This window comes from Musa acuminata, chromosome BXJ2-3 (assembly GCF_036884655.1).
Source record: "Musa acuminata AAA Group cultivar baxijiao chromosome BXJ2-3, Cavendish_Baxijiao_AAA, whole genome shotgun sequence".
Taxonomy (NCBI): domain Eukaryota; kingdom Viridiplantae; phylum Streptophyta; class Magnoliopsida; order Zingiberales; family Musaceae; genus Musa; species Musa acuminata.
Window position 1 is genome coordinate 33879976 of NC_088340.1, and position 26950 is coordinate 33906925.

Here is a 26950-nt window from a genome sequence, read left to right on the forward strand (position 1 = left end):
TCAACACAATGAAACTAATCCACAGCCACAGGAGATGAGATTTTTCTTTCTTTGATTGCATAATAAAGAATTGTTGAAGACAAAGAAACAATGCATATGAACATGTTATGCTGTCGGGAGCAAAATGATTATATGCAACAATCAAATTTCAGTTTCTTTTTTAAAACTCATAAGCATCAATGCCCAGTTCAGCCAAGACGTGCAATCGATGCGAGGTGATTGTAGCACTTCCAAGTTCAGTCCATGCTGGTATCTCCAACGGGGAAACAGGCGGTCATGATCGATGATGTCCGTAATCAACTATGTACCAACGGCTAATCATCTATGTACCACTCACTACAGAGTTGGAATGGATGTGGTTCCCATCTTCTCCATGCTTGCCGTTCACTTGCACTCTCTGCCTCTGGTTGGAAGCAAGAATAGAAGTTTGCATTCAGTCAGGAATAGTAAAGAGGTAAAAGGATGGGAAAAATTCATAGACAGGTGCAGATGAGGCTATGTTCTTAAGAGACCGATACCGACTGTAAGTGACACATGTTAGAACATGTGATCTGCATCATCTTTATGGGATTACAAGAAAAGAAAGAGATACCTAATAATACAACTTAACACATTTAAACCTATTGCTTTAAGTAAATTGATTATGTATAAAGTTTAGTCTTAATCAAGTAATTCCATGTCAGCAGGCTCCATGCAGAAAATGTTTGTAGAATAATATACCAGTCTAATAATCTTAGTTCTGATTGCCATGACAATATGAAGCACACTTCAAATTCAGTGCTTTTCACATACACAAGTGATTGGCTTTTGACATATACTTACAGAAACAAATCTAAAGTAAATAAGGACTATGCCAGAAACAATCCAATAATGACAAAGCTATGCTAACAATACCTCTGTGCTATGGTGCTTTACGATTAACTACATAGCACATAACATACTATAAATAAAAGATGATCAATTACATAAAAAATACATTAGGTAAAAGTGTCATACCCAATCAGCGGCATCCACTGTATTTCCGTTCAATAATTTGCGGTGATCTTCTCTAAATTTTCCATCTTTCTCTTTGACATTCAAAGGTAACAATGGTTGGGATCCACTTGAACGATCAGGCATTTCTGTCGTAAATAATATGAAAATTTTTCACTCAACCAGTATATATTATGAAGCAATATAGAATATAAATCAATCAAGTAAAAGACATATTTACCTGGTAGTTTCTTGTCAATGAAGAATACTACTAAATTCACGGTATACCTGCAAGCATACAAATGGAAACATAATTTAGTTGCCATCAAGAAAGTTTATAAAGAACATAAAAAGAAAATACCAGGACACGGGTTCAACCCACCATGCAACGACTATGTCTACTGTGTAATGTTTGCGGGAGGCTACTATAAGCAAACTCTGAACAATAGCAATAACCCAAGCAAGAAACTTAATGAACCTGCAAATGTCCAGCTTCGGTTAACTTTGATAAATAACAAGAAGCTAGAGTTGCACAATGCAACAAGTGTACCTTTTAGAGCCATATTTGTTGTAAGTAAGCACAAAAACTAGTGTAAATATCATGTGGGATGAGAATATAAGATCACCACAGCCATAAATGACCCCATGTGGAACTGCCAGCAAGAAAACACAAGATAAATACCTAACATGGCAATGATGCTATTTAACTTGTAGGATATAATATTGGATAAAGGAACACACAGTTAATTAGAAGTACTTCAGTTACACTCTTCGGTGCGGGCAGTCTGGCAAGCTCCGATCCCTAAAAAAATGAGGAAAAGGATGTTGGTGATGTTACAGATCAAAATTATTTGAGAGGCAAAATAATATTAAGAACTGACAGCTATTCCCTGCATATACCTCACGACAATGATAGTTAGGACCAGGAAGCTGCGTAGAATAGAAAGTGATTATCCGCAATACTTGAGAAGCCTGTAAAGACCATCAGCATTATATAACAGGATGACCAGGAAGAGAGGAAATAACAGTTAAACACAAACTTACAACTAAAAATGCCAAAACTCTCAGCCAGAGAAGAACAGTGTAGAAGCGCTTGCTATGATAAACAAAGGGATGAAATGTCCACTGTCACAAATAACAATACCATGTCATAATCATCATATGATTAATAAAGACAGTGATTACAGCATTAACAAAGATGAGCAATATAATGTAGGAGCTCAGAACAAACATGGTCACCATGAGTGTACAACAAATGCACATGGCTGCATGTGTGTGTGCACATGCACATGTGGCCACTTACATACACTGCCAAAATAAAAGGAGCAGATAAGAAAAAAAAAATTTTACTGCATCCCGATACCAAGTAAAATGGTGTTGACTTTAAAGAAGGCTCAAGATTATATAATAAATGTGCATTAAATTCAGAGTAACTAGCACAAAAAAGTTAAACAAAAAGGGGTAAGGTAAAAACTACAACACTGCAGTAAAACCAGTATGGCTTTTGAAACTAATTTAGGCCTACAATTGTTGCGTGATGATAAATTTATTTGACAATAGTATCCAACATGCTAGATAATGACGATGATGCTGATTCTGGAATTGCTGTCAAAAAGAGAAGCATCAATGAATAACACACACAGAGAGAGAGAGAGAGAGAGAGAGAGAGAGAGGGGTACATACCAGTGCAAAGGACACAAAGACGAAGGTGAACAGACTTTCACTGATATAACCTCTTTCTTTCCCAAGTTCCTAGAATTATCAAAGCATTGATAAAATAATGATGTTACTTCAAACAAAGAACTGAACAATTTTTTCGAAGTTTTAGTTAATCAAGTGCAGATACAAGTACACACCGGCAGGATCATAAACCCAAGATCTTGAAGAGTTGGTCCAGGTCGATGTAGATAATGAACTCCTCGTGCAGCCAGACCGTGAATATACTAGAGAAAGACAAAAGCATTGAATGAATGTCCAGTCTGATTCATGTATATTCGGTGGAACCGCTAATCAAATACTCACCACGCGTAATGAAAATAAATTGAAAGAAATAGTTTCAGTAAATTAATCACATTAGTCCACAATTGATTACTAAAGCTGATATAGATGTAGGCATAAGATTAAAGGGGAACAGCCATGAGTTAATTAAGAAATAAAAGGAAACAACAAGAAAGTTCTACCATAAAAGTGTATATAGACAAAAAAAAACACACATGAAGCGTTTAGATGAGAAAAACAACCGTTGGACAGAGTCCAACAAAGAAAAAGTGACCATGAACCAAGCAGAACTTCTTTAATGATTATGCTTCGTTTTCAAAACAGAATCTTGCAGCAGCATTTAGTTAGAGCTCTAAGATAAGAATATTTAAAATGACGAAAGTAAATATCAACTTGAATAAAATGATGCAGCTAAGCGTAGTTTGTCCTAATTTTATCAGGAAAACCACCAAAAAAACTATAATATTGCCAAAAGTGCAAACAAGAAATGAAAACAGATTACTCATGAAGTTTCAACAAGAATTTTTAAGGGAAAAGTCCATCAAAGGAAAGCAGCCCATGATTGTAAAATCATTATATTATGAGTTTCTCAAACCACTGCACGATGAATCACTGTAAAAATGCGAACTAACACATTACAAGTTATGCTATCACTTTCAGGAAAAAAAACTACGTCTCATGTAGCACTCAGCTCACCATCCGATCAACGGCTAAACATCATTTACAATGACAGATATGTTTAAATTATTAATAAACTAAAGATTCCTATCGAGAAGGATGTCAGACCAAAACTGAAACCAAGATGAATTCACACTAATTTTGTCCACAATTTCCATCTGAATAGTTGTTTGGTAATCCATCGAGGTCATCTGAGGACACAAATTAATACCTGAAATATGATTCCTGCTAGTAGCAGCCTCCACTTCTCCATAAGAAGTTGCAGTTCCACAGATGTCTCCATGCAAACCTTCCTCCATAGCTGCAGAAAAAGGAGACCATCAGACAAAAAATAAAACTTTGAAAGGGGGAAAAGCTATGAAATTTAGATGGAAAAGGAGGGACTTTGGAAGCCTCGCGAGCAATGTAAAGCGTCATAACGAGCAACCAAAAGTCCAACCACTCGCATACTCGTTTAACAACCAACCTGTTTTGCTCTCCACATGATCCCTCGTCTCTCCTGCCGCTTCCCAAACACCTTCCTTGAGAATTAATCGATCGACCAGACGGTGCAAAAAAAAGACTCCCGGTTTCGGCTTTCTCTCACCGATCCGAGACCTTTCTCGGCTCGCAGAGGTCAATTCGATCTAGAACCAAGACATATCATTCAACGAAGGAAAAAGAATTAAAAAAAAGGTAACCCCCTCTCTTCTTCCTCTAGAAGTACATATATTTATACAGAGAGATGAATCGTGGACGTCAGACGGCCGGGTGGGCTCCCCCTCCTCTTCCCTTTCTTAGAGAACGCGGTCTTCACACGGATCTCTGCCTGCCTTGGAAGGTTCGATATTTTCCTCTCTCAGCCGGCGACGACCGAAGTGGAAGAGGACAGAGACCCGAACCCAAGCGAGGGAGGGAGGGAAGAAGGAAAGGGGGGAAAGGAGAGAAAGAGGGCGACCAGAAAGGGACGCTCCGCTCAGTCGATAACAAATTAGAATGGCGAAGGCAGAGACTGAGACATCACACAACCCTTAAAATGTATTTTCCTTCTTTTTCCTTTCATTAAAAAATAAAAATAACCTATAAATAATAAATAAATAAATCATGCTTTCCACAACAGCTCGAGGTGTCAAGATGCATGGAGCATGGCCTGGTGTGGTGGTACCCACCACCGCAGTTCCAGGTCACGTTCGTTGTCACCTCGTGCCGTGCACTCCAATCTCGACCCGACCCATTAGTTGTACCCGAGAACGACCAATCATTCCGACCCACCATATGTCCAGCGATGGTTTTAGCTCAAATTCTCCTCTTCAAAATATTAATTTCGTATAATAATTATTATTTATAGTAGTAAAAGTGTAGATGCAATATGTAAATCCTCCTCATTTATTTAAGTTCGTTCGTCGCGGAGATGTGGTTCGCTGCTGCGGTTACCAACCATCCGCAACGAGCGAGCCGGCGAGCAGCGATGGCGGAGGGCTATTCATCGACGGGAGGTATGTATGTATTGCTACGAAACCCTCTCTCTCTCTCTCTCTCTCTCTCTCTCTCTCTCTCTCTCTCTCTGTGTTCCTGTGAGTTGGTCAATTATTTGGTACTCCGCGCTCCCCTGGCTTCGAATTCAAATCTCGCGAAGCGGTTCCACGCCCGCGCCGGGCCCGGCCGATTCCCCTGTCCCCATCGGCCAACAACACCCCGTCCGTAGGCGGAGCGGGATTGAGTTGTCAACATCGGCCTCGCGATTGATGAAGATTTGAGGAATATGGATGCCAGGGTGAAATGAATGCTGCCCTCGCGTGACTTGTCAACGGGATACCAGCGAGCAAGGGAGACGCCGAGGACAAGGGGATCTGAGCGCGGACGGAGCATGTGGCTGCGGTGGTTTTGGTGCAGGGTTTGTCGATGGGGGAGATGGGGGAAAACCGATGCCTGCAGAGCCTAGACGTCGATAGAGTGTTCGCCTGCCCGCCCTGGCAACGTGAATCTGGTCGTGTTCGGAGGGTCAAAATAATGGAATCGGGGAATCTGGTCGTGTTCGGCTGCCCGCCCTGGTAACGTGACAAAGGAAAAGTAGGGTGGTCTCGGTTCCATTGCGTTCCCCAGCTCCTGTCAGTCCAATCCATCCAAGGGAAGAGCGCATGCGGTTTCATCTGCCATGGAATAATCTGATGTCTCTACATCCCAACTCGATTTTGAGAAGATCGATCAAGTATCGGAGTCCTTCACTTTAACCTAAACTTATGAAACTTAAGATCACGAACATGATCATGATCTGCCTTAGCTGTCATTACGGTTCATATCGAACCGAACCCAAATCATAACCTAACCAATTAACAAACAAAACTGAACCGAGTCAATTATTTTGTAGGTTCTGAACTGTTTAGAAAATTAAAGAAAAAGATTAAAATATGAATGAGTTATTTCGTGTAGTAGTTAGTACTTGATAATAAATAGTTAATGATTTGGGTTTAAATTTTCATGAAATCTTTTTTTAATGACCTTAATGTTTGAGATCAGACCAAAGTATTAGATGACATTAGGTACATCATTTTAATCGACCCGTCATCATGTCACATATCATCTCGTTAAGAATGCATGTTCTGAGGATTAACGTGGACGTCTGAAACCGTCGAGAAACTTCCAAACTTGGCAAATAAGACTGTAGTAGGAAGTTGATGTCTGTATCTTTAAAATTCATACTGTATACGATCTCGATGCGGATAGGATATCATGAAAGGTTGCATGAACCCACTACGTCAGCACCGCGTCATCAATACCTCGAGGGATACGTTTTGCGTGTACTCATCTCCATTAGTTTGGGAAAGACATTGACGTGGCATCCAATGAATCACGCTACACACAGTTTGATGAGTGTACTTAATATGAGATGTTCAAATCGATATGGATAAGCTAGGAATATTTTCGTCCCCACGAGAAAATATATATATTTTTGTGATAATAAAAAACAAAAGGAGCTCAAAATAGTAAAATCCAAAATTAAAGAAATTGTAAAAAAAGCATGCATATATGGCCTTTTTTTAGAACCTTAAATTTTTAATATAAATCTTTTGGATGAATTTTTGAAAAAAAAATATTCTTTTAAGGTTTTCCCTGAAAAATGTGCTCATTTGATTTTTCAAACGGCACCATTTTTATCTAATATTAAAAATATTATTTTTGATATTTTCTATGGGTTTGTCTTTAAAATCATTCCAGTTATAATGTTTTTATACTATGTTATAATATTTTCAATAATACCAAAAAACCTACTCTAATAAGTACAAAAATATCATAACATAATAATTTTAGACAAATATTAGGAAAACACTATAGTGAAATAAAAAATACTATAACATGATGTGTTTATTTTCAACAACACTTAGAAAACACGGTAATACAGTACATAAATAATATCACATCATTTTTTACTATGTTATAGCATCTTTAGATATTACTAAAAATACTATTAACATAATATAAAAATATTATAACTGCACCGATTCACCTTGTGGACGAAAAAGAAGGAAAAGAGATAAAAATACGTATGTGATATATGATATTTTAGGTATTAAATAAAAAAAATAGGGACACTTTCGAGATATATATATATATATATATATATATATATATATATATATATATATATATATATATATATATATATATATATATATATATGTGCTTGCTCCTCGGAAACACCGTCACAAGTCCTGAAGGAGTTTGTTTGATTGCTACCGCTCTGTTGTGGTTCTAAGAGGGATGGCAGGGAGCGATAGGAAGATCGGGGTGGCGCTGGACTTCTCCAAGAGCAGCAAGGCAGCGTTGGGTTGGGCCCTCGGCAACCTCCTCCGCAAGGGCGACACCCTCATCCTCCTCCACATCATACCCACCACGGGCGACGAGGCCAAACACCTGCTCTGGTCCCAGTCCGGGTCCCGTGCGTGCACCCGCTCCCGGCTCCCCTCCCTTGCCTCGGCCGCTCACCATCTCCTTCCTTGCTCACCTTCTCCCTCTCTCTTCCGTTGTGTCGTGCAGCTCTCATCCCTTTGATGGAGTTCCGGCAGCCGGAGGTGATGAAGCACTACGATCTCGATGTCGACTCGGAGGTCCTCGATATGCTCGACACTTCTTCCCGGCAGAAGGAGGTCTCGTCTCTTTCTTTGCCCTCTTTTCTTCCCTACCACAGTTCACATCTTGTATCTTCTTACACTCTCTCTGATTGATTCGGTGGTCACCATCCCTAACATCAAGGATCAAATCTTTCAGGCGACCATCGTTGCGAAGCTGTACTGGGGAGACGCGAGGGAGAAGCTGTGTCATGCTGCGGAGGATCTGAATCTGGACTTGCTGGTCATGGGTAGCCGGGGTCTTAGCCAGATCCAGAGGTAATTAATGCTTTCAGTGCGTGCTTGTTCACTCTTGGTATCAAGTGTTTCTTTACTTCCTTCCCATGCCATTGCCACTGCCACAGAACATAATGATGATAGGCATGTCATCTTTCAAATACGAATTGTGCATAATTTACATAGATCATTATTCCTAAATAACTAGGAACACTTTTTGTTTGGTGTTATGAAAGAATCTTTGGTTACCATTGTTCAATTCATTGGTAGTCATTTTAAGGAAAATGCGGGTTTTTCTATAAAATGTCATTGCTTCAACGAGCTTGATGTGGCCCAATGATTTGCAGTAGGATCACATTAGATGTTCAAACTCTTTCTGCAATGTCGTGTCTTCATGTATGTAGCATAATGATCTCTTTATCATGCTACTTAGCATTTGTAATGTGTCATTAGAATATCTCCGAAGCATAAATTACATAGCCCTGTCCGATCTTTCAAAATATGTGTCGATGATGATGTATGTATGTGATTCTTAGGAAACAATCTATTGTAAAACAAAAACATATTGTTGAGGTGCTTTGGAGTCTCTCCTTCAGACACAGGGCCTTATATGGAGTGATGAACCATATGGTTAAGCCCTATTACTATTGTCAGAACCTAACATCTACAATACTAACACTAGATGCTACCTCATTTCTGCTCCGAATAGCTTTGTTCATATACTGTGCCGAATCGACCTTGTTTTTCCTTTGTTATGGTCAACATGGCTTCTTTTAAGGTAATGATGGTAGGTCGTAGATCCAATCATAAATTTTTATTAGATAGTATATGAAGAAACATCAAAAGTAAAACACAACAGATCAAAGAGATTCCCAGGCGAGCAACTTGAGAGGGTCGACAAGGATGGAGCCAAATCAACAGGAAAGGACTTAGGCCAGCCAATTATAATGCAGATATCATCTATATGCTTTGTCAGGCTAAAGTTGGCTCCTCAAAGACAATGCTGTCACAGGTTTTCCAGATGTCAAAGGTGAATATAAGCACAAAGCAACAAAGACTATGGTAGAACAGTCAAAAGATGAATCAAGCTAGTTGGGAGAAAGGGTAGGGATAGTTAGAAACCTAACTCGGGGAGGTAGGTCTGTCCATGTGAGTAAGGAGGATGTTTGTAATTGTAGAATTATGCAGATTCACAATGCTATGAAGCCTAAGGGTTAGCCTGCTGTGAAGAATTGCCACGGTGCAAAATGACAGATACATTAAAGTTAATCGATAAGGTCTACAATAATTCAAAAGAGTAAAAGATGAATTTGGTAATCTTCAGTTTCGGCCCATATCAACTGTTTTTAGAGTACATAAGAAATTGGATTTGTAAGTAGTGATGCCATGAAGTACATTTTTTTGTATTAGCAAACCTCTAGCACCTGGCAGAGAACATCTGTGATCAAGATGAAGAAAAAGGTTAAGCCATAGTGAGCCGGGCGGTGCCAATAACTTAATTCTGACAACTAATAGATGAATCCGGTTCAGGTGAATTTAGCAAGGTGCAAATTTTAGAATATCTGTCTCGTAATGCAAGATGAAGGTCTCTTTTCTGATTAACCTGTGAATAGCAAGATATAACTTTGATGATGATCTTATATGATGTCGTCACAATCGCAATTACAAGACTGTGATTGTAAGAAGGCTATAGCTATGTTCTCATCATGGAACTCCCATATACATGAATGAATGCTAGTTATATCTCGTCTAATTATTTATAGAAAAATCAAATATGAATGGCATATCCAGGGTTTGTATGTACATACACATACCGGACAAAGTCTGGTGCCAATGGAGTAAAAAAGTATGGGCTTTGCCTTATGTGTTTGTATGTATATATATATAGTATTGTATTGTCATGTTTTGGTTGAAGTTCATGCGATTGTGGTTCAATGTCCAAGCAGGATTATGTTGGGTAGTGTGACAAACTATGTGTTGACGTACGCACCGTGCCCTGTTACTGTCGTCAAGCAGTGACGCGAAGCCAGAAACATCGTGGAGTGCATGTCATGTGTGATGGGAGAATGAGCTTTAAAGAAGGTCGTCCTGTGAATTTGGAATAAAATATTGCTTGATGAGACGGATGAACGAGAGAAGTTCCAAGTTTACGTTGCTTTGTAATAATGCAAACCGTGGACGCTGGTTGACTAACAATAATGCAAACTGTCGAGCTGCATCTCCTTTATGTCTGCGAGATCGTGCTTGCATTTATGTCCCTGGCTTTAAACATTGTTCTTGAAGCTGCGTTGATAGTTTAGCAGTACGTTGTTCGAACACAATCATCGGCCTTCCGGGACAAAAAGTATTTAGCAGTACTTGTGCAAACATGATTGATTGATTCCCCTACGAAGACTCTAATACTCTGCTTTTGGAAAGGAATAGAACAAACCAAATGGAGTAGAATTAAGCGTAGTTTATATTCACAATTTCATGTGTACGTTTTGCATTAAGTCCACAACTTAACAAGTAGTAGTTGATCAAACTGAGGGAGGAAGATTATGGAATTATGAAACGGCACTGCCAGCGAGGAGATCAAACTGAGTGGAAGACCATTTATTACAACTCAGCACGTATGAGATATAAAGATAAATTATCTACAGATAGAGGAAGTGGCGTTCGCTAAACACCGTATCCAATTTGAAGTGCAAAAAGAAAACACAGTTCATCACAAGTAGAAGCTACAAAGCAGTGTTTTCAAGGAACCAGGCAGTGGTTCTTTAGGAGCTGACGTGGAAAACTTGGCAGCTTGGTTGGTAAGAACTCTTGGTTGAAACTTGCTCAAACTTCTTTATGGCAGTTTCATTCTCTTCGAATCCAGTCTGGATGAAATAACGTCTCCACCAAGACAAACTCCTAAATTTAGCCTGCACAAAGTATACAGCGAAATGTGATGGGAGTCATACATATTAAACCGCAACAGTCTACAGCTCTCCTTGAATGAATGGGTGCGAGAACAGAATGATTATGTGTAGGAAACTAGGAACTATGAGCAAAAGCATAGCTTAATTGATTTGCGAATGGAAAAAAGCAATCAAATAATGATGATTCCTATACAGATAGATATGCATTTTCCCAAATCCAATCCGATATCATGGAAAGGGCAAGAAAAGCTGAGAACATTCGGAGCTTCACTTCAGAAATAAAATCTACTGTTGGCTACGCAAAATGAGAAAGAGCTATGGGTTGTAGTTTACTTTCCTACGAGTTGCTAAAATGTAAATAGAAAAAAACAGTAAGAGATTACTTCCATCACTCCATTAGAAGCCAATATCAAATTGAGCATGATATAAGAAAATTCTACTGTATCAGGAATAATATAACAGTAGCTAAGCCAAAAGATCAGGACATATATGCCATTTTTCTAAACCATCTATACTCCTCATCAATTCTGATAGCAATGATAACGATAGCTAAAATGAAACAAGAAATACAGTTCCATCTGAATAAAGAATACACGTTACTAGTCCATAGTCCAGAGGACAGATGATATAAGTCTTTGACAAAAAAAATCAGAAGAGAAATTCAGATTAATTGCTGAGTCATACCGGCCTTCCAAATTTTGAAAGCTCCGATACCTTGACTCTCTGCTGACCTGGGTAACCTAGAAAAATCATAAACAGTGATGAGAAAATGAATGTACATTTAGATACCAAATGATCTTCTAGATATCACACAGCAAAGGAAAAAATCATTCTTTGCAAGTGTCTTCCATGAGCCTTATTTGATGCTTGATTTAAATTACTTGGATCCAGCAACATGTACCTTTCATGTTTCGATAAACAAACGTTGATCTTTTATTAGCAAAAAGTTGTCTGTATTAATCACAAATGATTTATATCTGGCCCAAAGTTATACTTACTACCTTCAAGAGAGTAATAACACATTTTTTATATTATGTATATTTTTTACCAACAGGTAATTCTTACCATATGGATACATATATACATACATATATATAAAATCAAGCCCAGCTATGTTCAAGGCCAGCTTTTTATTCAAGCCAAGTTCAAGCAGTTGATGAACAGATTGGTTCAACCTCAATTGCTGTCCCTAGTTGGACAATCATCAGACTGTAAAATTCCAGTTGGTGGATGCCAATTTATACATGGATGCATCTATGGATTGCTTGCTAATATGAATGTACACACTATTGTAACGGTTGTTTCTGAAGAAACAGTGCATAATAGACAAAAATATCATTTTTCACTGCACTATATAAATGAACTTGCCTGGTCTTTTGTGGCACAAGGCCAAATAAATATTGCTCGTCTTACACTGGACAAATATGTCCAAGACACCTTAAGTGTTTGGATGTACCGATCCATAATAGTATATTCAAGTAAGAACTGTATATAAATTTTCAAATTATTATATGAACAAAGAGAAAAACATAAATACAGCAAAAAAATATAATAACCTCCGACTGGAGTCTTCACAGCTTTAGGCTCAGGTTAAATGCAAAAGAGAACAACTTGTCCTTTATACATTAGGTCACAGCACATATAGAAATTCTTCAGTTATGCATTAGTGCAATGTATTACAAAGGCAGCCCAGTGGACAGTCTCTTGCTAATGCATGGTTTAGGAGGATCAATATATGCAGCCTTACTGCTGCAGTTAATCCCACAAGCAAGGAGGTTGTTTCCCCAACTTAATTTAAGTCCTTTCACATCTTATGATCAAACTAAAGAAAATAAAGTTTATGAATGCTATAAAAAAATATATATTGGTCCTTTCACATCTAAATGTGCCAACATATCATATTTAAGTTAACTTTCAGTGACTACGTACCTAAGTCCACAAAAAAATATTTTCGTATTAATAACTATGGTTGTTTTTCACTTTTTCAGTTTTGTGCCCAAAATAGATTAATTTTATGGCTTTCTTGACATATGCCTTACACAGAAAATAAACAATAAGTGGATGCATCGTACTCCTGAATGTCGCTAGGTAATGCAAACTTGTGCTTTCAACAGTTACCTTATTCTGATTTTACTTGACCAGATATTTAGATAAGTATGGGTGCCACTGATAATTATGAAACCCCTATGGATGAATGGCTTGGGGCACATGTATGCATTACTAAACTACAATGCAAGTAGATCTAGTGTTCCTTCTGTACTTCTAAAGCCATTAATGCTTGAGTGAGCCTAGGTGCTAGTGAAGTACAAAGAATTACCAGCAAATATAACAAGACCATCTGCTGATACCCTTGCCAGGTCCGGAAGGGTCTTGTTGAGGTACTTTGAGGATAAGTAATCCAATGAATCTGAGACAATAACAAGGGAAAATGATTTTGGCCTGTAGGGTAGAGGAAACTTGATATCAGCTAAACGCACAAAGCCTTTCCGGACAAGGCTCTTGCAGCTACTATCGGCATCTTCCAAATCATATGGTTCCACACCCCAGGCTTCGGTATCTTCTTCTTTCAGCAACATAGAAACAACTGCACAAGAATCCGGACCTACATGCAAAACCTTCCGCATACTATCTTTATAAGCTTTCTTTAAAATAGGTATTGCCTGTAGAACATCTGATGTGCAGGAAACACCTGTTAATATGAGAAAAATAAAACAATCAAAATCAAAAGAAAGAAAGACCAATCCTTATGGACATGTATATACATACTTTTGCAAATTAATAGAAACCATAGCATCACTCAAATGCAAACATAACATAGAAGAACAAATTCTGGACACAGATATGACTGCTAACCACTAGAAATTCAGGTTGTTTGCCAAACACTGAGGACAATGAAAAATAACAGCAAGGGGAAGCCATCTCAGTTCACCAAGAATGTTTCGCCAATCCATATTTGATGCGTGATAGCTTGAAGGCTGTGTTTATAGGGCCTCTAGCTAATTTCTGCCTTGATATGTACATTCTCCAATATAACATAACATATTATATCCCCCTTTTGCTAAGTCTTATATAAATTCAGGGGCATATCAGAAAGCTTCCCCTTGATTGCATAAGCTACCCTTTAAGCTTTAGCTTCAATCAATACAAACTTTAAAGGATTGATGTCAGACTGATAAACATTTTATAGTTTCCATGATCTTTAAGCAGTTTTACTATTCAATGTTGTGCTCTACAGTGAACGCTATACTTGATGAAAAAGGCTTCCGTTAAAAAGATCTAGATTAATTCAATTATTTATGCCATACATCTTCAGAAAAACCAAATGTAAGAGAAATGATCTTACTTCCATGTATCATAAACTGCTAGGCCCATTTGTGATGTCCAATGTTTTTGTCATGTCTATGAACTAAGGATACGAAACTAAATAGAGAGTCCATGATTCAAAACAATGGAAGCTGATAAAAGAACTAAGCTAACAACAATTTCTCAAAACAAAAATATTATAAATAAAAACATGAGTAAAAACATCTCAACAAGAATCGATAATCATGTGATCAGATAAAGGAAATTTCAGTTTATGAGGGAGGAAAAGGTACCTTGACCGCTGCTTATGGCTTCCTTATTACCTCCAAATCCACCTGGTAAATGAAGGGGGGAAAAATAGCTTGTTCAAGCATCATAATTTGGCCAGAGAAGAATTTAAATGAGGGTATTTCATGTCAGTGAATAACAAGCTCTACATCTCAAGATATGAATCAGGAATCTAATTCTTCTCAAAGTTGACAGGAAAGTAGCACGTACCTGAACCTCTGAATAAGTAAAATATCAGACATAATACACCCTAAAATTGCAGAAAGGATAACGCATCAGATTCAATAATGTTTGCGAGTGGTGCATTCGCGTCTGCTAAAAAGCAATGTGCTCCAAGATGAAGAACATACCAAAAGAACCAATCCAGCAGATAGTAAGGGCGAGCTCCGCGACTTTTGATGCAGCGAAGCAATAAGTGGAATACTCCCACTGTCAGTCGCACGTCGAGATGGATTGATTGCTCGCCTTGAGGCCATACCTTCGGTCCTTCGATTCCAATAGAATCGCAAGCCCTAACGCTAATCGAAATAAGCAAAAGAAAAGACAACAAAAACAAATCATTAGGATCAGCATCAACAAGATTCCATAAAAGAACAGCACCCAGCAGCATATCAAACACGCCCAAACTAACAACTACAGACTCCATAAACAAATCAAGAATAGTTGCAGAACAACTCCAACTCGAGACCCAATGTGAAAGATGCATGAACTTAATCGAAGGAACTACGCTCCAAGAACGAGCAAAAAGGGTCGAATCCGGGTCGAAGAGAACACGCGATCGGTTAATCCGAAGTCCTGAACGCGAGACGAAACCCCAGTAGGAGATAAACCGATTCCAAAAGCTAATCGCCGACGAGAAAGTTAGAGGAAACCTAGGTTGGTCGTGGGAGGATCAAGGGGAGGTGACGAGTTCCGAGCCAGATCCGGATCCCAACCCTCGCTTCTTCTTCGCTGCCTTCAGAGAGAGAGAGAGAGAGAGAGAGAGAGAGAGAGCAAGACGCGAAATCGCGAGGAAGGGATCGCCTACGAAGGAGACACGGGCGAAGGTTGATGTGGCTCCTTTAAAGTGCCGGTATCAACCGTATGATCTCTTGATCAGATTCCTGATACGAGGATTTTCTCAATTTTTTTTAATTATAAAAAATACTACTAGTATTTTTTTTTTATGAATTCATATTAAATACTTTTGTTATACAAAATAAATTCTATTTATGATATTATTTATTATTAAAAAAAGGTTAGTTTATTAGAACATATCATTTGATCTATTAAAAAAATATTAATCAGAAGCCACTTATAAATTATTTAATTTAAAATTATAAATTTTCTATTCATTATTAGTGATTATGTTATTTATAGAGTTATTTAATTGTTATATGATATTAATATACCACTGTGCAAAATAGTGAAATTGGATCTTGTTCATTACTAATCTATATTTACTTTTCCCATGATTATTTAGCAAAGTTTACAAATCATAAACTACTTTGATTTTTTTTCTATGACACATTCACATTCACATTACAAAATATACCAGAAAGAATCAAATTCCATAAGAAAATAATATTTAATTTTAATATCACCTTCCGCCAATTACACTATTTCATAAATCACACTAAATTATATGGCTTATATTAATGTTCATGAAAATTTAGCAAAGATTTCAAATTATTACATTATTTGTAAATTTAAAAATATTGATGAACTTTATGTCGTGGTCGAGGAGTCAGTACGGTTTGGTCCAATCCCGAATATACAAGGTCGCCCATGCGAAGACTATGGGGTAAGATTGCACGTCCGATCAGGTTGAGCCACGAGCTAAGAGTCATGTTGCAGGTTTCTTTGTCGTCATCCCTTGCACACACGGGTTGAGGTCGAGATGAGAATTTCCCGACTCGATCCCTCCGAAGCTCAAATTAGCGTTGAATGGAATAAGAGTGAGTTGAGTGTGCCCCAAAAGGTCTCAATGGCTCTGGTCAAGTGGTGGACATTTATACCTACACAACGGGATCGGTTGTACCTCATATGTTAATGATCGTCGACCCCTTAAGCGGTCGGCCTATGCCTCTGTGTGCGGATGCTGATCGACGTGTATGGATCGTCCCCGAATGGTGCAGTCCCAATCATTCTAGAGCAGCTCTGTACTCGACGGTGTCCTTCCGATCGACATATGCGAATCGTCCCCGAGCGGCATCGTCCCGAGCATTTTGGGGTGGCTCCATACTCAACGGCATCGTTCCGAATCTTCCGGGATAACTTCGTACTTGATGATGCCGCTTGTATGGCCCTGCAAAGATCGAGAGGATGGTCGCATTGTCTGAACTGTTAACGTGGTCTGCCACATCCATTTACAAGTTTCACATCGATGCTACCATGGCTATGATATGCTGTCAAAGAGCATGCTGTCGCCCTATCAAATACTTTTTAATATAAATATGTTAAAATTAGATATTATCGAAAATTGCTCGACGCAACACATCAGCTTCTTTATTCAATAGAACATCGACAAGTTTATTCTAAAAAAAAAAAACACTACAACCATCATTATAAATCTTTCAATAATTTCTTTCTCTGGTTTCTTCCTCACTTATCTAATATTCTTATACCCATCATCATCTGTGGTATGAGAGGAACATGATTCACGCATTGTGGGCATGAATACTAAACGATTTGTTCTGAGTCATGCATGCATGCATATCAAGTGGGGTTCAGAGAACAAAAAGCATATAGAAAGAGCAGCAGAAGAAGCATTTGAGTAGCTTCTGATTCTCCAACAACGCCTTATAACCTATCACGTTATTCTCCCTCATATATGAGGTTATCAACGAGCAACAAAAGTCTTCTGCCACACTGTTCTCTCCAACAAGCATTCCTAGCTGATTCTGATAGCATCTCTAAGAAGCTTGAAGTGGCGGTCACTACAACACTAATCGAATCATATTCTCTGCTTTAAAAGCAGAGCACAAGAATTCTGTATGTTTAGAAGACATTGTCATACCGAAGAAAGGTTGGCTTTACAAAAGTTCAGCATGATTCTGCTCGATTATGGGAATCTATTTTATCTTCCTCTTCTATCAGCCTCATTAACAGTGTGCATGCAATGGGAGCTGTGCTTATGCCAAGTCAACGTCATTAGTGGACTTGGTGAGGAATAAAAGCTGGCAATTCTGATGCAAATCCTGTTTGGTATATCCTCAGCTAAATGCTGCTTGTTCGATTCCCTCATGGGATCCCAGGATTAGTTGTCTCAATCTCAATTTTTATCCTCGTTTGGGGCTTAATTATTTATCCTGTCTAATTGATTTGTCAGATGATAAAATAGGATAAAGGAATGAGCTAATTATTTTTTAGTGTCTTGATTTTTTAATTAAAAAAATTATATTGAAATTTGATAGGGCACAATTTGACAGCACGCGCCTTGGTACCCGAGCGCAGCCACCTCAATGCTAACGAAAAGTTTCGAAGTCGGTGTGGCACACCACGCCAATACAACATTATCCCGAAGAGTGGAATGGCGCCGCTTGGGTACAACACCGTCCCACGAAGAGTGGAACGGTGTCGCTCAAGTACAACGTCGTCCCATGAAGAGTGGAACGGCATCGCTCGGGCATGACAGCGGCACCACTCGTGTATGATGTCGCCTCGTGGAGGTTCGGACAACGTCGCTCGAGTACGATGTCATCCCGCAAAGAATGAAACGACGTCGCTCATGTGTGACGACGACATCGCTCGGGTACGATGTCGTCCTTGCAAAGAATGGGATGGCGCCGCTCGAGTACACTTCTGCCCCACAAAGGCATGGACAGCTCTGCTCAGGTGCGACGACGCACAGGACAATCAGTGTCAGCATGAAAGGTATGGGTTCGCCGCTTAAGAGGGCGGTAGCCATTAAGAGGCTGGTAACAGCCAACCCCCGCGAGCAGGCATAAAAGCCTATTTCTTAGCCAACACGAGGGGAGCTTTTTGACTCATACATCTACTCTCACTCATTCAACGAAAAGCTAACTTAAACATCAAAGGGGTCGGATCAAAAAAATTTTCTCCCAACCTCGATCTATGTGCAGGAGCCCAACGGCAGAAAAGGTCACCCTCGAGAGACAAGGTTTTAACCTGGCTCGACGCATGAGCGGAGACACGAAAGACCCTACGCATCGAGGACCTCGAGACAAAGGACGGCATCGGACACGAAACGACCAACGTCAGCTTCTGAGACCCAAGTGCTAGACCAAGCGACCCTACGTATCTGGAATCGATCAAAATCGTGCTTACTCCCCGGCCACGACATAAATATACCGTATCAAAATTTTTATAGTCAAATCTTTTTTAATATTTCGATCCATAGACTTAAAAATATTTAAAAATATTTAATTTAATTTATCTTGATATTATTGACTTTATCTATGAAAGATATATATGACAATATATAAAAAAATGATGAATAAAAAATTAAATTTAATAATAATATTATTATGAATGACTATTATGATAATAATCGATGAGAACGATATGATGATCAATTTTATTGATATCCATACAAAAAGGATAAAATTTTATTTTATATTAATCAACGATATTAAGACAAATGAGATTAAATAATTTAATTTTATAACTATAAAAATTTTAATATAAATTTTTTAAATTTAAAGAACAAGATATTAAAAAAATTAATTATATAAATTTTAATATAAAATTTTTAAATCTAAACATAAGTATACTAAAAGATCTACAATGATAATATAACCCTATGTAATTAGTCCCAAAGATATAGATGAAACAGTATGTGAGCTACCTGCCTTAGAGATATAATACGGTAGAACAGTATATGGCATTGGCTAATTCCAAGGAAAATAAGTTAAAAGCTGTTTATATGTATCATTTCATAGATCTACATTTCTTCCTCTCTCTCTCTCTCTCACTCATTAAGAATTCCCAGTTCACGTGTTACTGCTACTCTCGGTAGAACTGCATCATCTCGATTGTCTCCTCAGGTCAACGACGACCACGCTGACATTGTCCTCGCTCCCCCTCGCGAGCGCCAGCTTCGTCAGCAGCGTCGCGGCGTCGGAGCACGCGCCGTCGCGACGCTCGCCGGGTACCCTCGCGGGTGAACTGGCCCGCAGGCACATGCGAGCGACGTGGCAGGCCATGTCGTTGGTGACCACGTCCCACAGCCCGTCGCTTCCCAGGATGAGGCACTCGTCCTCCTCGCTCCTCTCCGTCACAGTCACCTCCGGTTCCGATGTCACGTACGGCTTCAGGTAGTTGTCCCCTGTTGCCACGACACAGAAGCAATTGATGGTTCTGTTGATCGGTGACGCCGTCCCGTGGACGGTGGCGAGCGATGGAACGATGGTAGAAGGTTGCTTACCGATGGCTCGTGACATGGCTAGCACGCCGAGAACCCTTGCGCCTTCCCAGTAGATGACTCGACCACCGGCCGCCTCGATCCGACTCAGCTCGTCCGGCCGGTCCGGCTGCAACACCCGCATGGCAAAGAAGGATCATCATTCGCTCACGCAGAGCAAGTCAAAGGATACATCTGAACAGGGAAGTCTCTTCTTCGTGGGAATACCTTGTGATCGAAGGAGAGGGGAACGGGAACGCCGCCGCGGCAGAGGACGGCACGCGAGTCGCCGCAGTTGGCGACGACGATGTGGGTAGGTCCCACGACGCCGACGACGGCGGTGGAGCCCACGTTGTCGCACCTTGGCGTCTGAAGCTCACAGCGGCAGCAGGGGATCAGCCGGTCACTGCCTAACTGCGCCGCCGCCGACGCCTCCGAGTCCATCAGCGAGAAGCTCCGCTCCATCAACCTCGTCCATGCCTCCGGAGGCAGGGGATCAGATCCGAGTCTTGACATCTCCTCAGCCACCAACTCGTGCATCCGATTTCTGCACAACGCCGCCACCTGCACGAACAAAAGGAAAACCATGAGCCCATAATAATTTGAGGCAGACGGCCAGAGAGAGAGAGAGAGAGAGAGAGAGTCTTACATGGGAGCAACCATGGCCGTCGTAGACGCCGAAGAAGCTGTGGTTCCTGGCGGCAGCCCGACATGCACGTTTGACGAAGTTCGGGCGGATGGAGACAGCGTCCTCCATCTCCCTCCTCCGGCCGCAAACGGCCATCATCCCATACTTAGGGGGCGACAAATGCGTCAGCTCTGGGTCGCTCGCCCTCTGAGTCACCACTTCCACCCTCGGCTCCTCCGCGCCCTCCACGCCGGGTGACGAGCGGGAGCAACCCAATCGCCGCCTCTTCCCGTCCATCTCCTGCGTCAGATCCAGCGCTTCTGCGCCGGCGAGGATCTTGAACCGGCGGGTCATGCGGCGCCGCCGGTCCAATCGAGGTCTGGGCGAGCAGGGGTTGGCCAACCGCTCCGCCTGGGTCACGACGTCGCAACAGATCTCTGCCATGTGGAGACGGAACAAACCAAAGAGAGTGTTCGGGAGGGGAGCACCGCTCGTCTTCTTAAGAGCGTAGGAGAGTGCCGGGGAAGGAAGAGGGAATCATTGACGAGGCATGGGCGTGGCGGAGCGGCAACAAAAAGCAGCTGTCGCTGCCCGGGGGCAACTGCCCGTGCCCGGCGGGCCACGCTCCACCCGACAGGCACCTGCCGTCCGTCACGGTCGCAGTCGCAGCTCGTGGACGCGTGGTGGCCGCTCCTCGGACCGCAGGGGGACGCGTGGATTCGTGGGCAGCCCCTAGACGTGTGCGGTCACTCGCATCGGATCTTATCGTATCTCGTTTGCCTTCCGTCAGATTTTTTTTTCCTTTTTCTCCTCCTTTTTATTTTCCCTCCCCGTCATTGCCCTGTGAAGCCACACCATCAGATAACGCCTTGACCCGACCGTAGTCGTCATGTAATATCCAATTAAATCGGATTTTAAAAGGGTATAAGAGAATATTATTATTATTTTCTTTAATGTCGAGGATCGAATCACTGACGTGTAGGAAAATTCCTCGTGGACGCCAACCGTCTTGGAGGAAACGATATGCTCTTCGTCGATCCCGTACAGCGAGCCACGTACGTGTTCTCTTGTCCACCGCACACGTCAACGATGTCATATCGTGTGCGGTTTGTCCATTCCCAAGACTTCGTGAGCTGATCCATTACGTGTCCAAGATCTTGTAGCATCAACCGTTCTCTTGTCATGTGCTTTCGATGATGCCAAACACGGAACACACGCACAAGCTCTTCATGCCACAGTTCACGGCCAGATATCAAATGACACGACTCACGATCAACGAAATGTCATGAACACTAAAGTATTTAAGGAGCAACAAATTAACCGAACATTTGGATGGATTGGGCTAAAGTATATATTGAGGGTTCATTAGTGTGCATCGAACGGCTCATAACATCCCTCTCAGGCTATAATAGTCGTGCATCTTTAGAGGGGAAATAGGCAAAAGAATTAGTCAACATTTCTATTACGGCCTTCTCTTTATGTTCGTTAGGATGAGAAAACTTGGCTTTTCTTTTTTCTGTCTGTTATTTGTTGTTATTACAGGGGCCCGCTGGGCCAGGCTGTCCGATATCGAGATGGGCTTTCTCGTAAATTGACGGTCAACGACGAATCACGGGCTCGGCCCGACCCGAGACGTCTTGTCTGACCCACGTGATCCGGATCAAGCTCGATCGCCGTTTAACTAACGCCGTGAAGCGTATAGAGCCAACGACAATTCGCCACGTCGACGAAGCAGTTAGAACGCCGTCTGGGGAGAGCTATGCCGTGCCATCAAGCGTCCGAAGCACGCCATCACGCACGCGCCCCCGCTGCCGAAATCGTCGACCGCTTCAAGTCTCCCCCCTTTTGCCTTCCCTCCTCAGGCCGTCCTCCTTTTCCCCACCCAAATCCCCGAGTCATCGCGGGGTTTGGGTGCAAATTAAGTAAGGGACTTGGATTACGTAGGGAATTTGTATTTTTTTTTCTCGTCTTGGTTGCTGGGATTTTTTTGGGATACCCGGAGATCGGATTCTATCTGCAATCGAGCGATTTTTTTGATAGCTTGACCGGTGTTGTTGAGGTAATTTCTTGAACGAATTCGGATTTTTAGGGCTTCCATTGCAGATCGATTCGTTTTTGAGTTCAAAGCTTGGATCTTTACAAGGGATTCCTTTCCTCCCCCGGAGCTTCGTCGTCGCCTTCGCTTGCTGTCGATGATGACTTCTATGGCGACGGCGCCGTCGTACTGGTGTTACCGTTGCAGTCGCTTCGTCAGGGTTTGGCCCCGGGACGCAGTCGTCTGCCCCGACTGCGGCGGCGGCTTCCTCGAGGAGGTGGATTCGCCTCCCCGCCCCCTTCCTGTCTCTGCAGCCAGCGCGGAGCCTCGTCGCCGCCGCTTCCCCTCCGCCGCCGTCGACAGAGCCGGCGTTAGGCGGCACCACCGTTCGTCCACTGGCGAACGCTCCCCTTTCAACCCCGTCATCGTCCTCCGCGGTCCGCCCGAAGGTCGAGGCGATGCGGATCGTGCCACCGGCAACAGCTTCGAGCTCTACTATGACGACGGCTCCGGATCTGGCCTCCGCCCCTTGCCGGAAAGCATGTCGGACTTCTTGATGGGATCTGGGTTTGAGCGACTACTCGACCAGCTCGCCCAGATCGAGGTCAATGGATTCGGTGGGGGCGGTGGCTTCGAACACCCACCGGCTTCGAAGGCTGCCATCGAATCGATGCCCACCATCGAGATCGCTGACGGCCACATCATGATGGAATCCCATTGTGCCGTCTGCAAGGATCCCTTTGAGCTCGGAGCTGAAGCCCGTGAGATGCCCTGCAAGCACATCTACCACCAAGATTGCATCTTGCCATGGCTCTTGCTCAGAAATTCTTGCCCTGTTTGCCGCCATGAGATGCCGACAGATGCACCGGAAAGGGGTATGGCAGAACCGGATGCCGATGAGCAGACTCACGTCGCTGGCAACGAGGAGGAGATGGTGGGGCTCACCATATGGAGGCTTCCTGGTGGTGGGTTTGCCGTTGGGAGGTTTACTGGTGGCAGGAGAGCAGGGGAGAGGGGACTTCCAGTCGTTTACACAGAGGTGGATGGTGGATTCAGCACCGGTGGAGCACCGAGAAGAATATCATGGTCCTCCAGAGGGAGTCGGTCGAGGGAGGGTGGAGGAATTGGTCAAGCATTCCGCAGTTTTTTCTCATTCTTCAGGCGTTTGAGATCTTCTTCCACCACTTCGTCGAGATTGAGCTCTGAATCTCGTTCAACCTCTACCTCTTCTCTTAGAAGCAGGAGGCATTCAATCTTCAGTAGGAGTTCGCGGAGCCGCACCACTAATTGGGCATTGGAGGATGGGAATGCAAGTGCAATTGCAAGATGGTGATGATGACAAAGAACTTGGAAAGATCAGCTTCTTCTCTCCTTGGCTTCAATTCCTCTACAAAACTGTAATTACTTGATCCTTCAAGAGGAGTGAAAATGATTGTGTAAAAGGTGGAGATGGGTGGTCTCTAGACATGATTCAACTGTAATTAGAGAAGAGCTAAATGACAAAGCATCTTCGCGGTTCTAGCTCCTCTGGGCTTCATTACATATTCTGATCTCTTTTCCACACAGAGGAGGCTGTAACTTTTCAGGAGTCATAATGTTATGAAGGTATATACCTTCTTGTAGTGCCCTTATTTCAAAATTTATAATGTTTGAGCTCTTATTTCAAAAATTATAATGTTTGACATTCTATCTTCTGGTGTTGTTTCGAATGTTCAATGTTCTTTTCGAGTTTATGATCAGCAACTTGAACGGAGGTTTTATCTACTTTAAATTTCCAATTTTATGCTTGCTGAAGTTATCAATTTAGTACTACTCCAGAGATGAGAAGATTCTGATGTTTACTTTATCCTTGCTCATACTCAGATAATTATAAGCATGGATCGTATAAATCACTGAAATGTTGTTCAGAGCTTCTGATGTTCATAGAAAGTGATCTAGTTAAAATTGATTAATGTCATCCCCTCTTGATGCTTTTGACAGAATCGATTTTTCTTGTTCCTAGATCAGAAAGCCGATTACATAATTTAGCCTAAAATCTAAAGTAGACTTGTATTTTCCTTTTTCTAAAGGCTTCCCAGTAGCATATTGTATTGTACCTTTTACGACGATGTAATATGAATTCTTCTGTCAGAACATACTGTTAATCTAGATTGTTCTCCTCATTGTTCTTATCATGTTTTCTCTTGCAATACTGTTTTAGGTTGCTGCCTCACATTAAAGGATTCTATTACTATCTCTGTGAACTATTTCATTTGATTGCTTGTATCATAATTGTGCTTCAAAAGCCATCTGGATCTTGTTTATCACTCATCGAATCACATCGGTACATGCTTTATACTTCTTTATCTTGGTTGAAATATTTGTAGTATGTATGATATCTTCAGGATGTTACATTCACATGAGTGGTTGACCTGTATTAGTGCTAGTTTCTCTCCACCAGATATTTTTATTGTTCATGCTGTTGGGTTGTCCATTTTTTAAAGCAGTGTTGGAACTCTTTTGTCTAATAGTCTGGGCAGACATAAGGCTGGTGGTTGGCCTTCCTCAATCTGTTGGTTTTCTCTGTCTTGTATTGTAGGGATTGATTGGATCTATTCAATTCAAGATTTGTCTGTGTCTCCTTTTTCATCTTTTCTTTAGCATCAGTTTCTATCAACTGTGTGGTTTACCATCCTCTTTGACTCAACCATTTTTATTTTTTTTGGTTCTAAACACTGTTCTCATGTATTAATATCCTTTCAAATCCACTGGAACTTAGCAGCAAAAATTTTCTCATGGTCTAAATTTTGATTGTTTGACACTTGAGATCATCAGATTTTTGTTCCTTTTGTTGTATCTTTTTCTGATTCCCATTCAAGATGCTTGAGATCATCTATAATCTGTTTTATCTAGCAGATAGCAAATCTCAGGTCCTACAATTTTGTGATAGAATAATTTCATTGATTGTATTACATGCTGCATATTAGGGATAGTATCTCATCTATACCAAGCTATACATCAAATGACTTGGGGAACATTGATTGGCTTAGGAACTGCTAGTTGTTGCTGTGCATTGTACTGTGAACTAATTCAATGCCAGTGGGCAAAAAGCAAGAACACACCAACAGAGACAACACAAATTTGCATCTCTTCACAGGGCCATGGTGTCATGATCTTAGCTCAATGTGACATATGAATCAGTCCTTGACATGGTCTGTTGTACAGGTCAATAGCCAAAGTGATTATGTTCATTGCCTTGGAAGTATGTTAGATGGATGGCTATTTGTTGGACTTGGTCAATGCATCTCTCTCTGTCTCTGTCTCTCTCTCTCTCTAAACTCCATCTTGATTTTGTTGTTTTTTTTCTTGTTGGTGAGTCTTGTTGGCTTCCATTCACATGCAAAAATCTATTCATAGATACCATAATTGATATAGACATCTTGCTATTTAGTATTTTTAAACCAATAAGATATCTGTTTGAAATCTTATGAGTTGATTTCTATTTATTCTTGAGTTCATTTATCTCAACTGTAATGTTTTTGAATAAATTACTATTATAATCGACACCATAAATCTTATCCATATAGGATTAACACAGTATCAATGAGTTCATATAACATAGTATATTTACATATCAACGCCATTGACAATTTGGCCGAGTTCGTGATGACGACTGTTGATGCAAAGTATCACCTACTCCTCCATGGTGGATTGGGACAGAGAGAGAGAGAGACAAGAAACAGAACGCTGCAGAAAGCTGCTCACTCGTCTCTCTTTCAGTCATTTTACCTGTGAAGAATGACAATATGCGGAATAATGCTAATGTGGCACTGTTAGATCCATATCTTCTTCCCAAGTTCAACTAGTAAAACAGTAGTAGAGAAATATGAGCTCCTCTGCTTCAGCTCGCTTTCAAAATGAGCCCCAAAAGTGCCGTCTTTGTCGTCCGCCACCACGTCTCCACCGCGAGAGCGAGCACGTGATGTGTGTCCTCTGGCCCCGCCGCCGCCGCCGCTCCACCGCGAGAGCGAGCACGTGATGTGTGTCCCAATTGCTTTATGGCTAAAGAGAAAAGTCGATCGGTCGTGTAGAAGATCGACGCTCGTCTTCTTCCGCTTGCCTCCATGCCGTGAACTCTCCTTATCTATTTGCTTTGTATTCTTTGTTCCTCCTCCTCTATTTCTTCCCTCAGAATGCATTTCGTATCCTTCTTCATCTCTGAGATGCTTGTGGATGATCAGAGGGACAATGGTCTGGTTAACAGGTTCCTCTGTTCCGTTCTTTGCATGGGCATACGATACTTCTCTCTTCAATCTCAGCCACTGTGACTTCCAGCTTCAGTGAACCGAACAGGAAAAGGGAACCACTGCATGATCCGCATGGTTCAGCGTGGCCATTGCCCAAGCACAGATTTCGACATCCATTACAGAGCTCCAGAGTTGGATCTGGGATTGCAGAAGACCCCAAAAGCTGGACGAAGAGCCGAAATAAGAGACGAAT

At 41.4% G+C, this 26950-nt stretch overlaps 5 protein-coding genes across 6 annotated transcripts; 2 read left to right on the forward strand and 3 right to left on the reverse strand.

Moving 5' to 3' along the window:
• Positions 1-9: 9 nt before the first annotated feature.
• On the reverse strand, positions 10-4627 carry LOC135607809 (phosphatidylinositol:ceramide inositolphosphotransferase-like). 2 transcript variants are annotated; one of them, XM_065099905.1, is made up of 13 exons: positions 4367-4627; positions 4115-4274; positions 3860-3949; positions 2829-2915; positions 2656-2724; positions 2017-2097; positions 1873-1944; positions 1714-1774; positions 1523-1625; positions 1355-1450; positions 1214-1260; positions 997-1121; positions 10-403 (listed from the first exon to the last, which is right to left on the reverse strand). In XM_065099905.1, the coding sequence occupies exons 2-13, from the start codon at positions 4130-4132 to the stop codon at positions 323-325; spliced, it is 930 nt and encodes a 309-aa protein (XP_064955977.1). In that variant the 5' UTR covers positions 4133-4274; positions 4367-4627; the 3' UTR covers positions 10-322. The 2 variants fall into 2 exon arrangements, with proteins under 2 accessions (XP_064955977.1, XP_064955976.1); XM_065099904.1 differs by having other exon boundaries at positions 4115-4627.
• Positions 4628-5008: 381 nt separating this feature from the next.
• On the forward strand, positions 5009-10291 carry LOC135607810 (universal stress protein PHOS34-like). The gene is made up of 5 exons (XM_065099907.1): positions 5009-5123; positions 7394-7564; positions 7663-7772; positions 7894-8012; positions 9917-10291. The coding sequence occupies exons 1-5, from the start codon at positions 5039-5041 to the stop codon at positions 9987-9989; spliced, it is 558 nt and encodes a 185-aa protein (XP_064955979.1). The 5' UTR covers positions 5009-5038; the 3' UTR covers positions 9990-10291.
• Positions 10292-10550: 259 nt separating this feature from the next.
• LOC103978580 (probable pectin methylesterase CGR2) lies at positions 10551-15509 on the reverse strand. Its single transcript, XM_009394418.3, has 7 exons — positions 15337-15509; positions 14815-14982; positions 14675-14714; positions 14470-14511; positions 13191-13562; positions 11558-11613; positions 10551-10876 (listed from the first exon to the last, which is right to left on the reverse strand). Exons 2-7 carry the CDS (start codon positions 14938-14940, stop codon positions 10730-10732), a joined length of 783 nt encoding a protein of 260 aa, XP_009392693.2. The 5' UTR covers positions 14941-14982; positions 15337-15509; the 3' UTR covers positions 10551-10729.
• A 3803-nt stretch (positions 15510-19312) lies between these two features.
• LOC135607811 (probable protein phosphatase 2C 68) lies at positions 19313-20988 on the reverse strand. Its single transcript, XM_065099908.1, has 4 exons — positions 20458-20988; positions 20037-20372; positions 19833-19938; positions 19313-19733 (listed from the first exon to the last, which is right to left on the reverse strand). Exons 1-4 carry the CDS (start codon positions 20878-20880, stop codon positions 19432-19434), a joined length of 1167 nt encoding a protein of 388 aa, XP_064955980.1. The 5' UTR covers positions 20881-20988; the 3' UTR covers positions 19313-19431.
• A 1233-nt stretch (positions 20989-22221) lies between these two features.
• LOC135607812 (E3 ubiquitin-protein ligase RDUF1-like) lies at positions 22222-24160 on the forward strand. The gene is made up of 2 exons (XM_065099909.1): positions 22222-22495; positions 22580-24160. The coding sequence occupies exon 2, from the start codon at positions 22629-22631 to the stop codon at positions 23802-23804; it is 1176 nt and encodes a 391-aa protein (XP_064955981.1). The 5' UTR covers positions 22222-22495; positions 22580-22628; the 3' UTR covers positions 23805-24160.
• Positions 24161-26950: the final 2790 nt, after the last annotated feature.

Excerpts from the sequence above, each read along its gene's own strand:
- LOC135607809 (XM_065099905.1), bottom strand. Across the intron at positions 1,451-1,522 it reads AACAAATATGGCTCTAAAAG|GTTCATTAAGTTTCTTGCTT; the intron begins GTACACTTGTTG and ends GGACATTTGCAG. Across the intron at positions 1,122-1,213 it reads CATTGACAAGAAACTACCAG|AAATGCCTGATCGTTCAAGT; the intron begins GTAAATATGTCT and ends TATTTACGACAG.
- LOC135607810 (XM_065099907.1), top strand. The coding sequence starts at position 5,039 with ATGTGGTTCGCTGCTGCGGTTACCAACCATCCGCAACGAGCGAGCCGG. Across the intron at positions 5,124-7,393 it reads GGGCTATTCATCGACGGGAG|GGAGCGATAGGAAGATCGGG; the intron begins GTATGTATGTAT and ends GAGGGATGGCAG. Across the intron at positions 8,013-9,916 it reads GGTCTTAGCCAGATCCAGAG|GATTATGTTGGGTAGTGTGA; the intron begins GTAATTAATGCT and ends ATGTCCAAGCAG.
- LOC103978580 (XM_009394418.3), bottom strand. The coding sequence starts at position 14,940 with ATGGCCTCAAGGCGAGCAATCAATCCATCTCGACGTGCGACTGACAGT. Across the intron at positions 14,512-14,674 it reads TTACTTATTCAGAGGTTCAG|GTGGATTTGGAGGTAATAAG; the intron begins GTACGTGCTACT and ends TTCATTTACCAG. Across the intron at positions 13,563-14,469 it reads AGCCATAAGCAGCGGTCAAG|GTGTTTCCTGCACATCAGAT; the intron begins GTACCTTTTCCT and ends TCATATTAACAG.
- LOC135607811 (XM_065099908.1), bottom strand. The coding sequence starts at position 20,880 with ATGGCAGAGATCTGTTGCGACGTCGTGACCCAGGCGGAGCGGTTGGCC. Across the intron at positions 19,939-20,036 it reads CCCTCTCCTTCGATCACAAG|CCGGACCGGCCGGACGAGCT; the intron begins GTATTCCCACGA and ends CGGGTGTTGCAG. Across the intron at positions 19,734-19,832 it reads AGCCATGTCACGAGCCATCG|GGGACAACTACCTGAAGCCG; the intron begins GTAAGCAACCTT and ends TCGTGGCAACAG.
- LOC135607812 (XM_065099909.1), top strand. The coding sequence starts at position 22,629 with ATGATGACTTCTATGGCGACGGCGCCGTCGTACTGGTGTTACCGTTGC.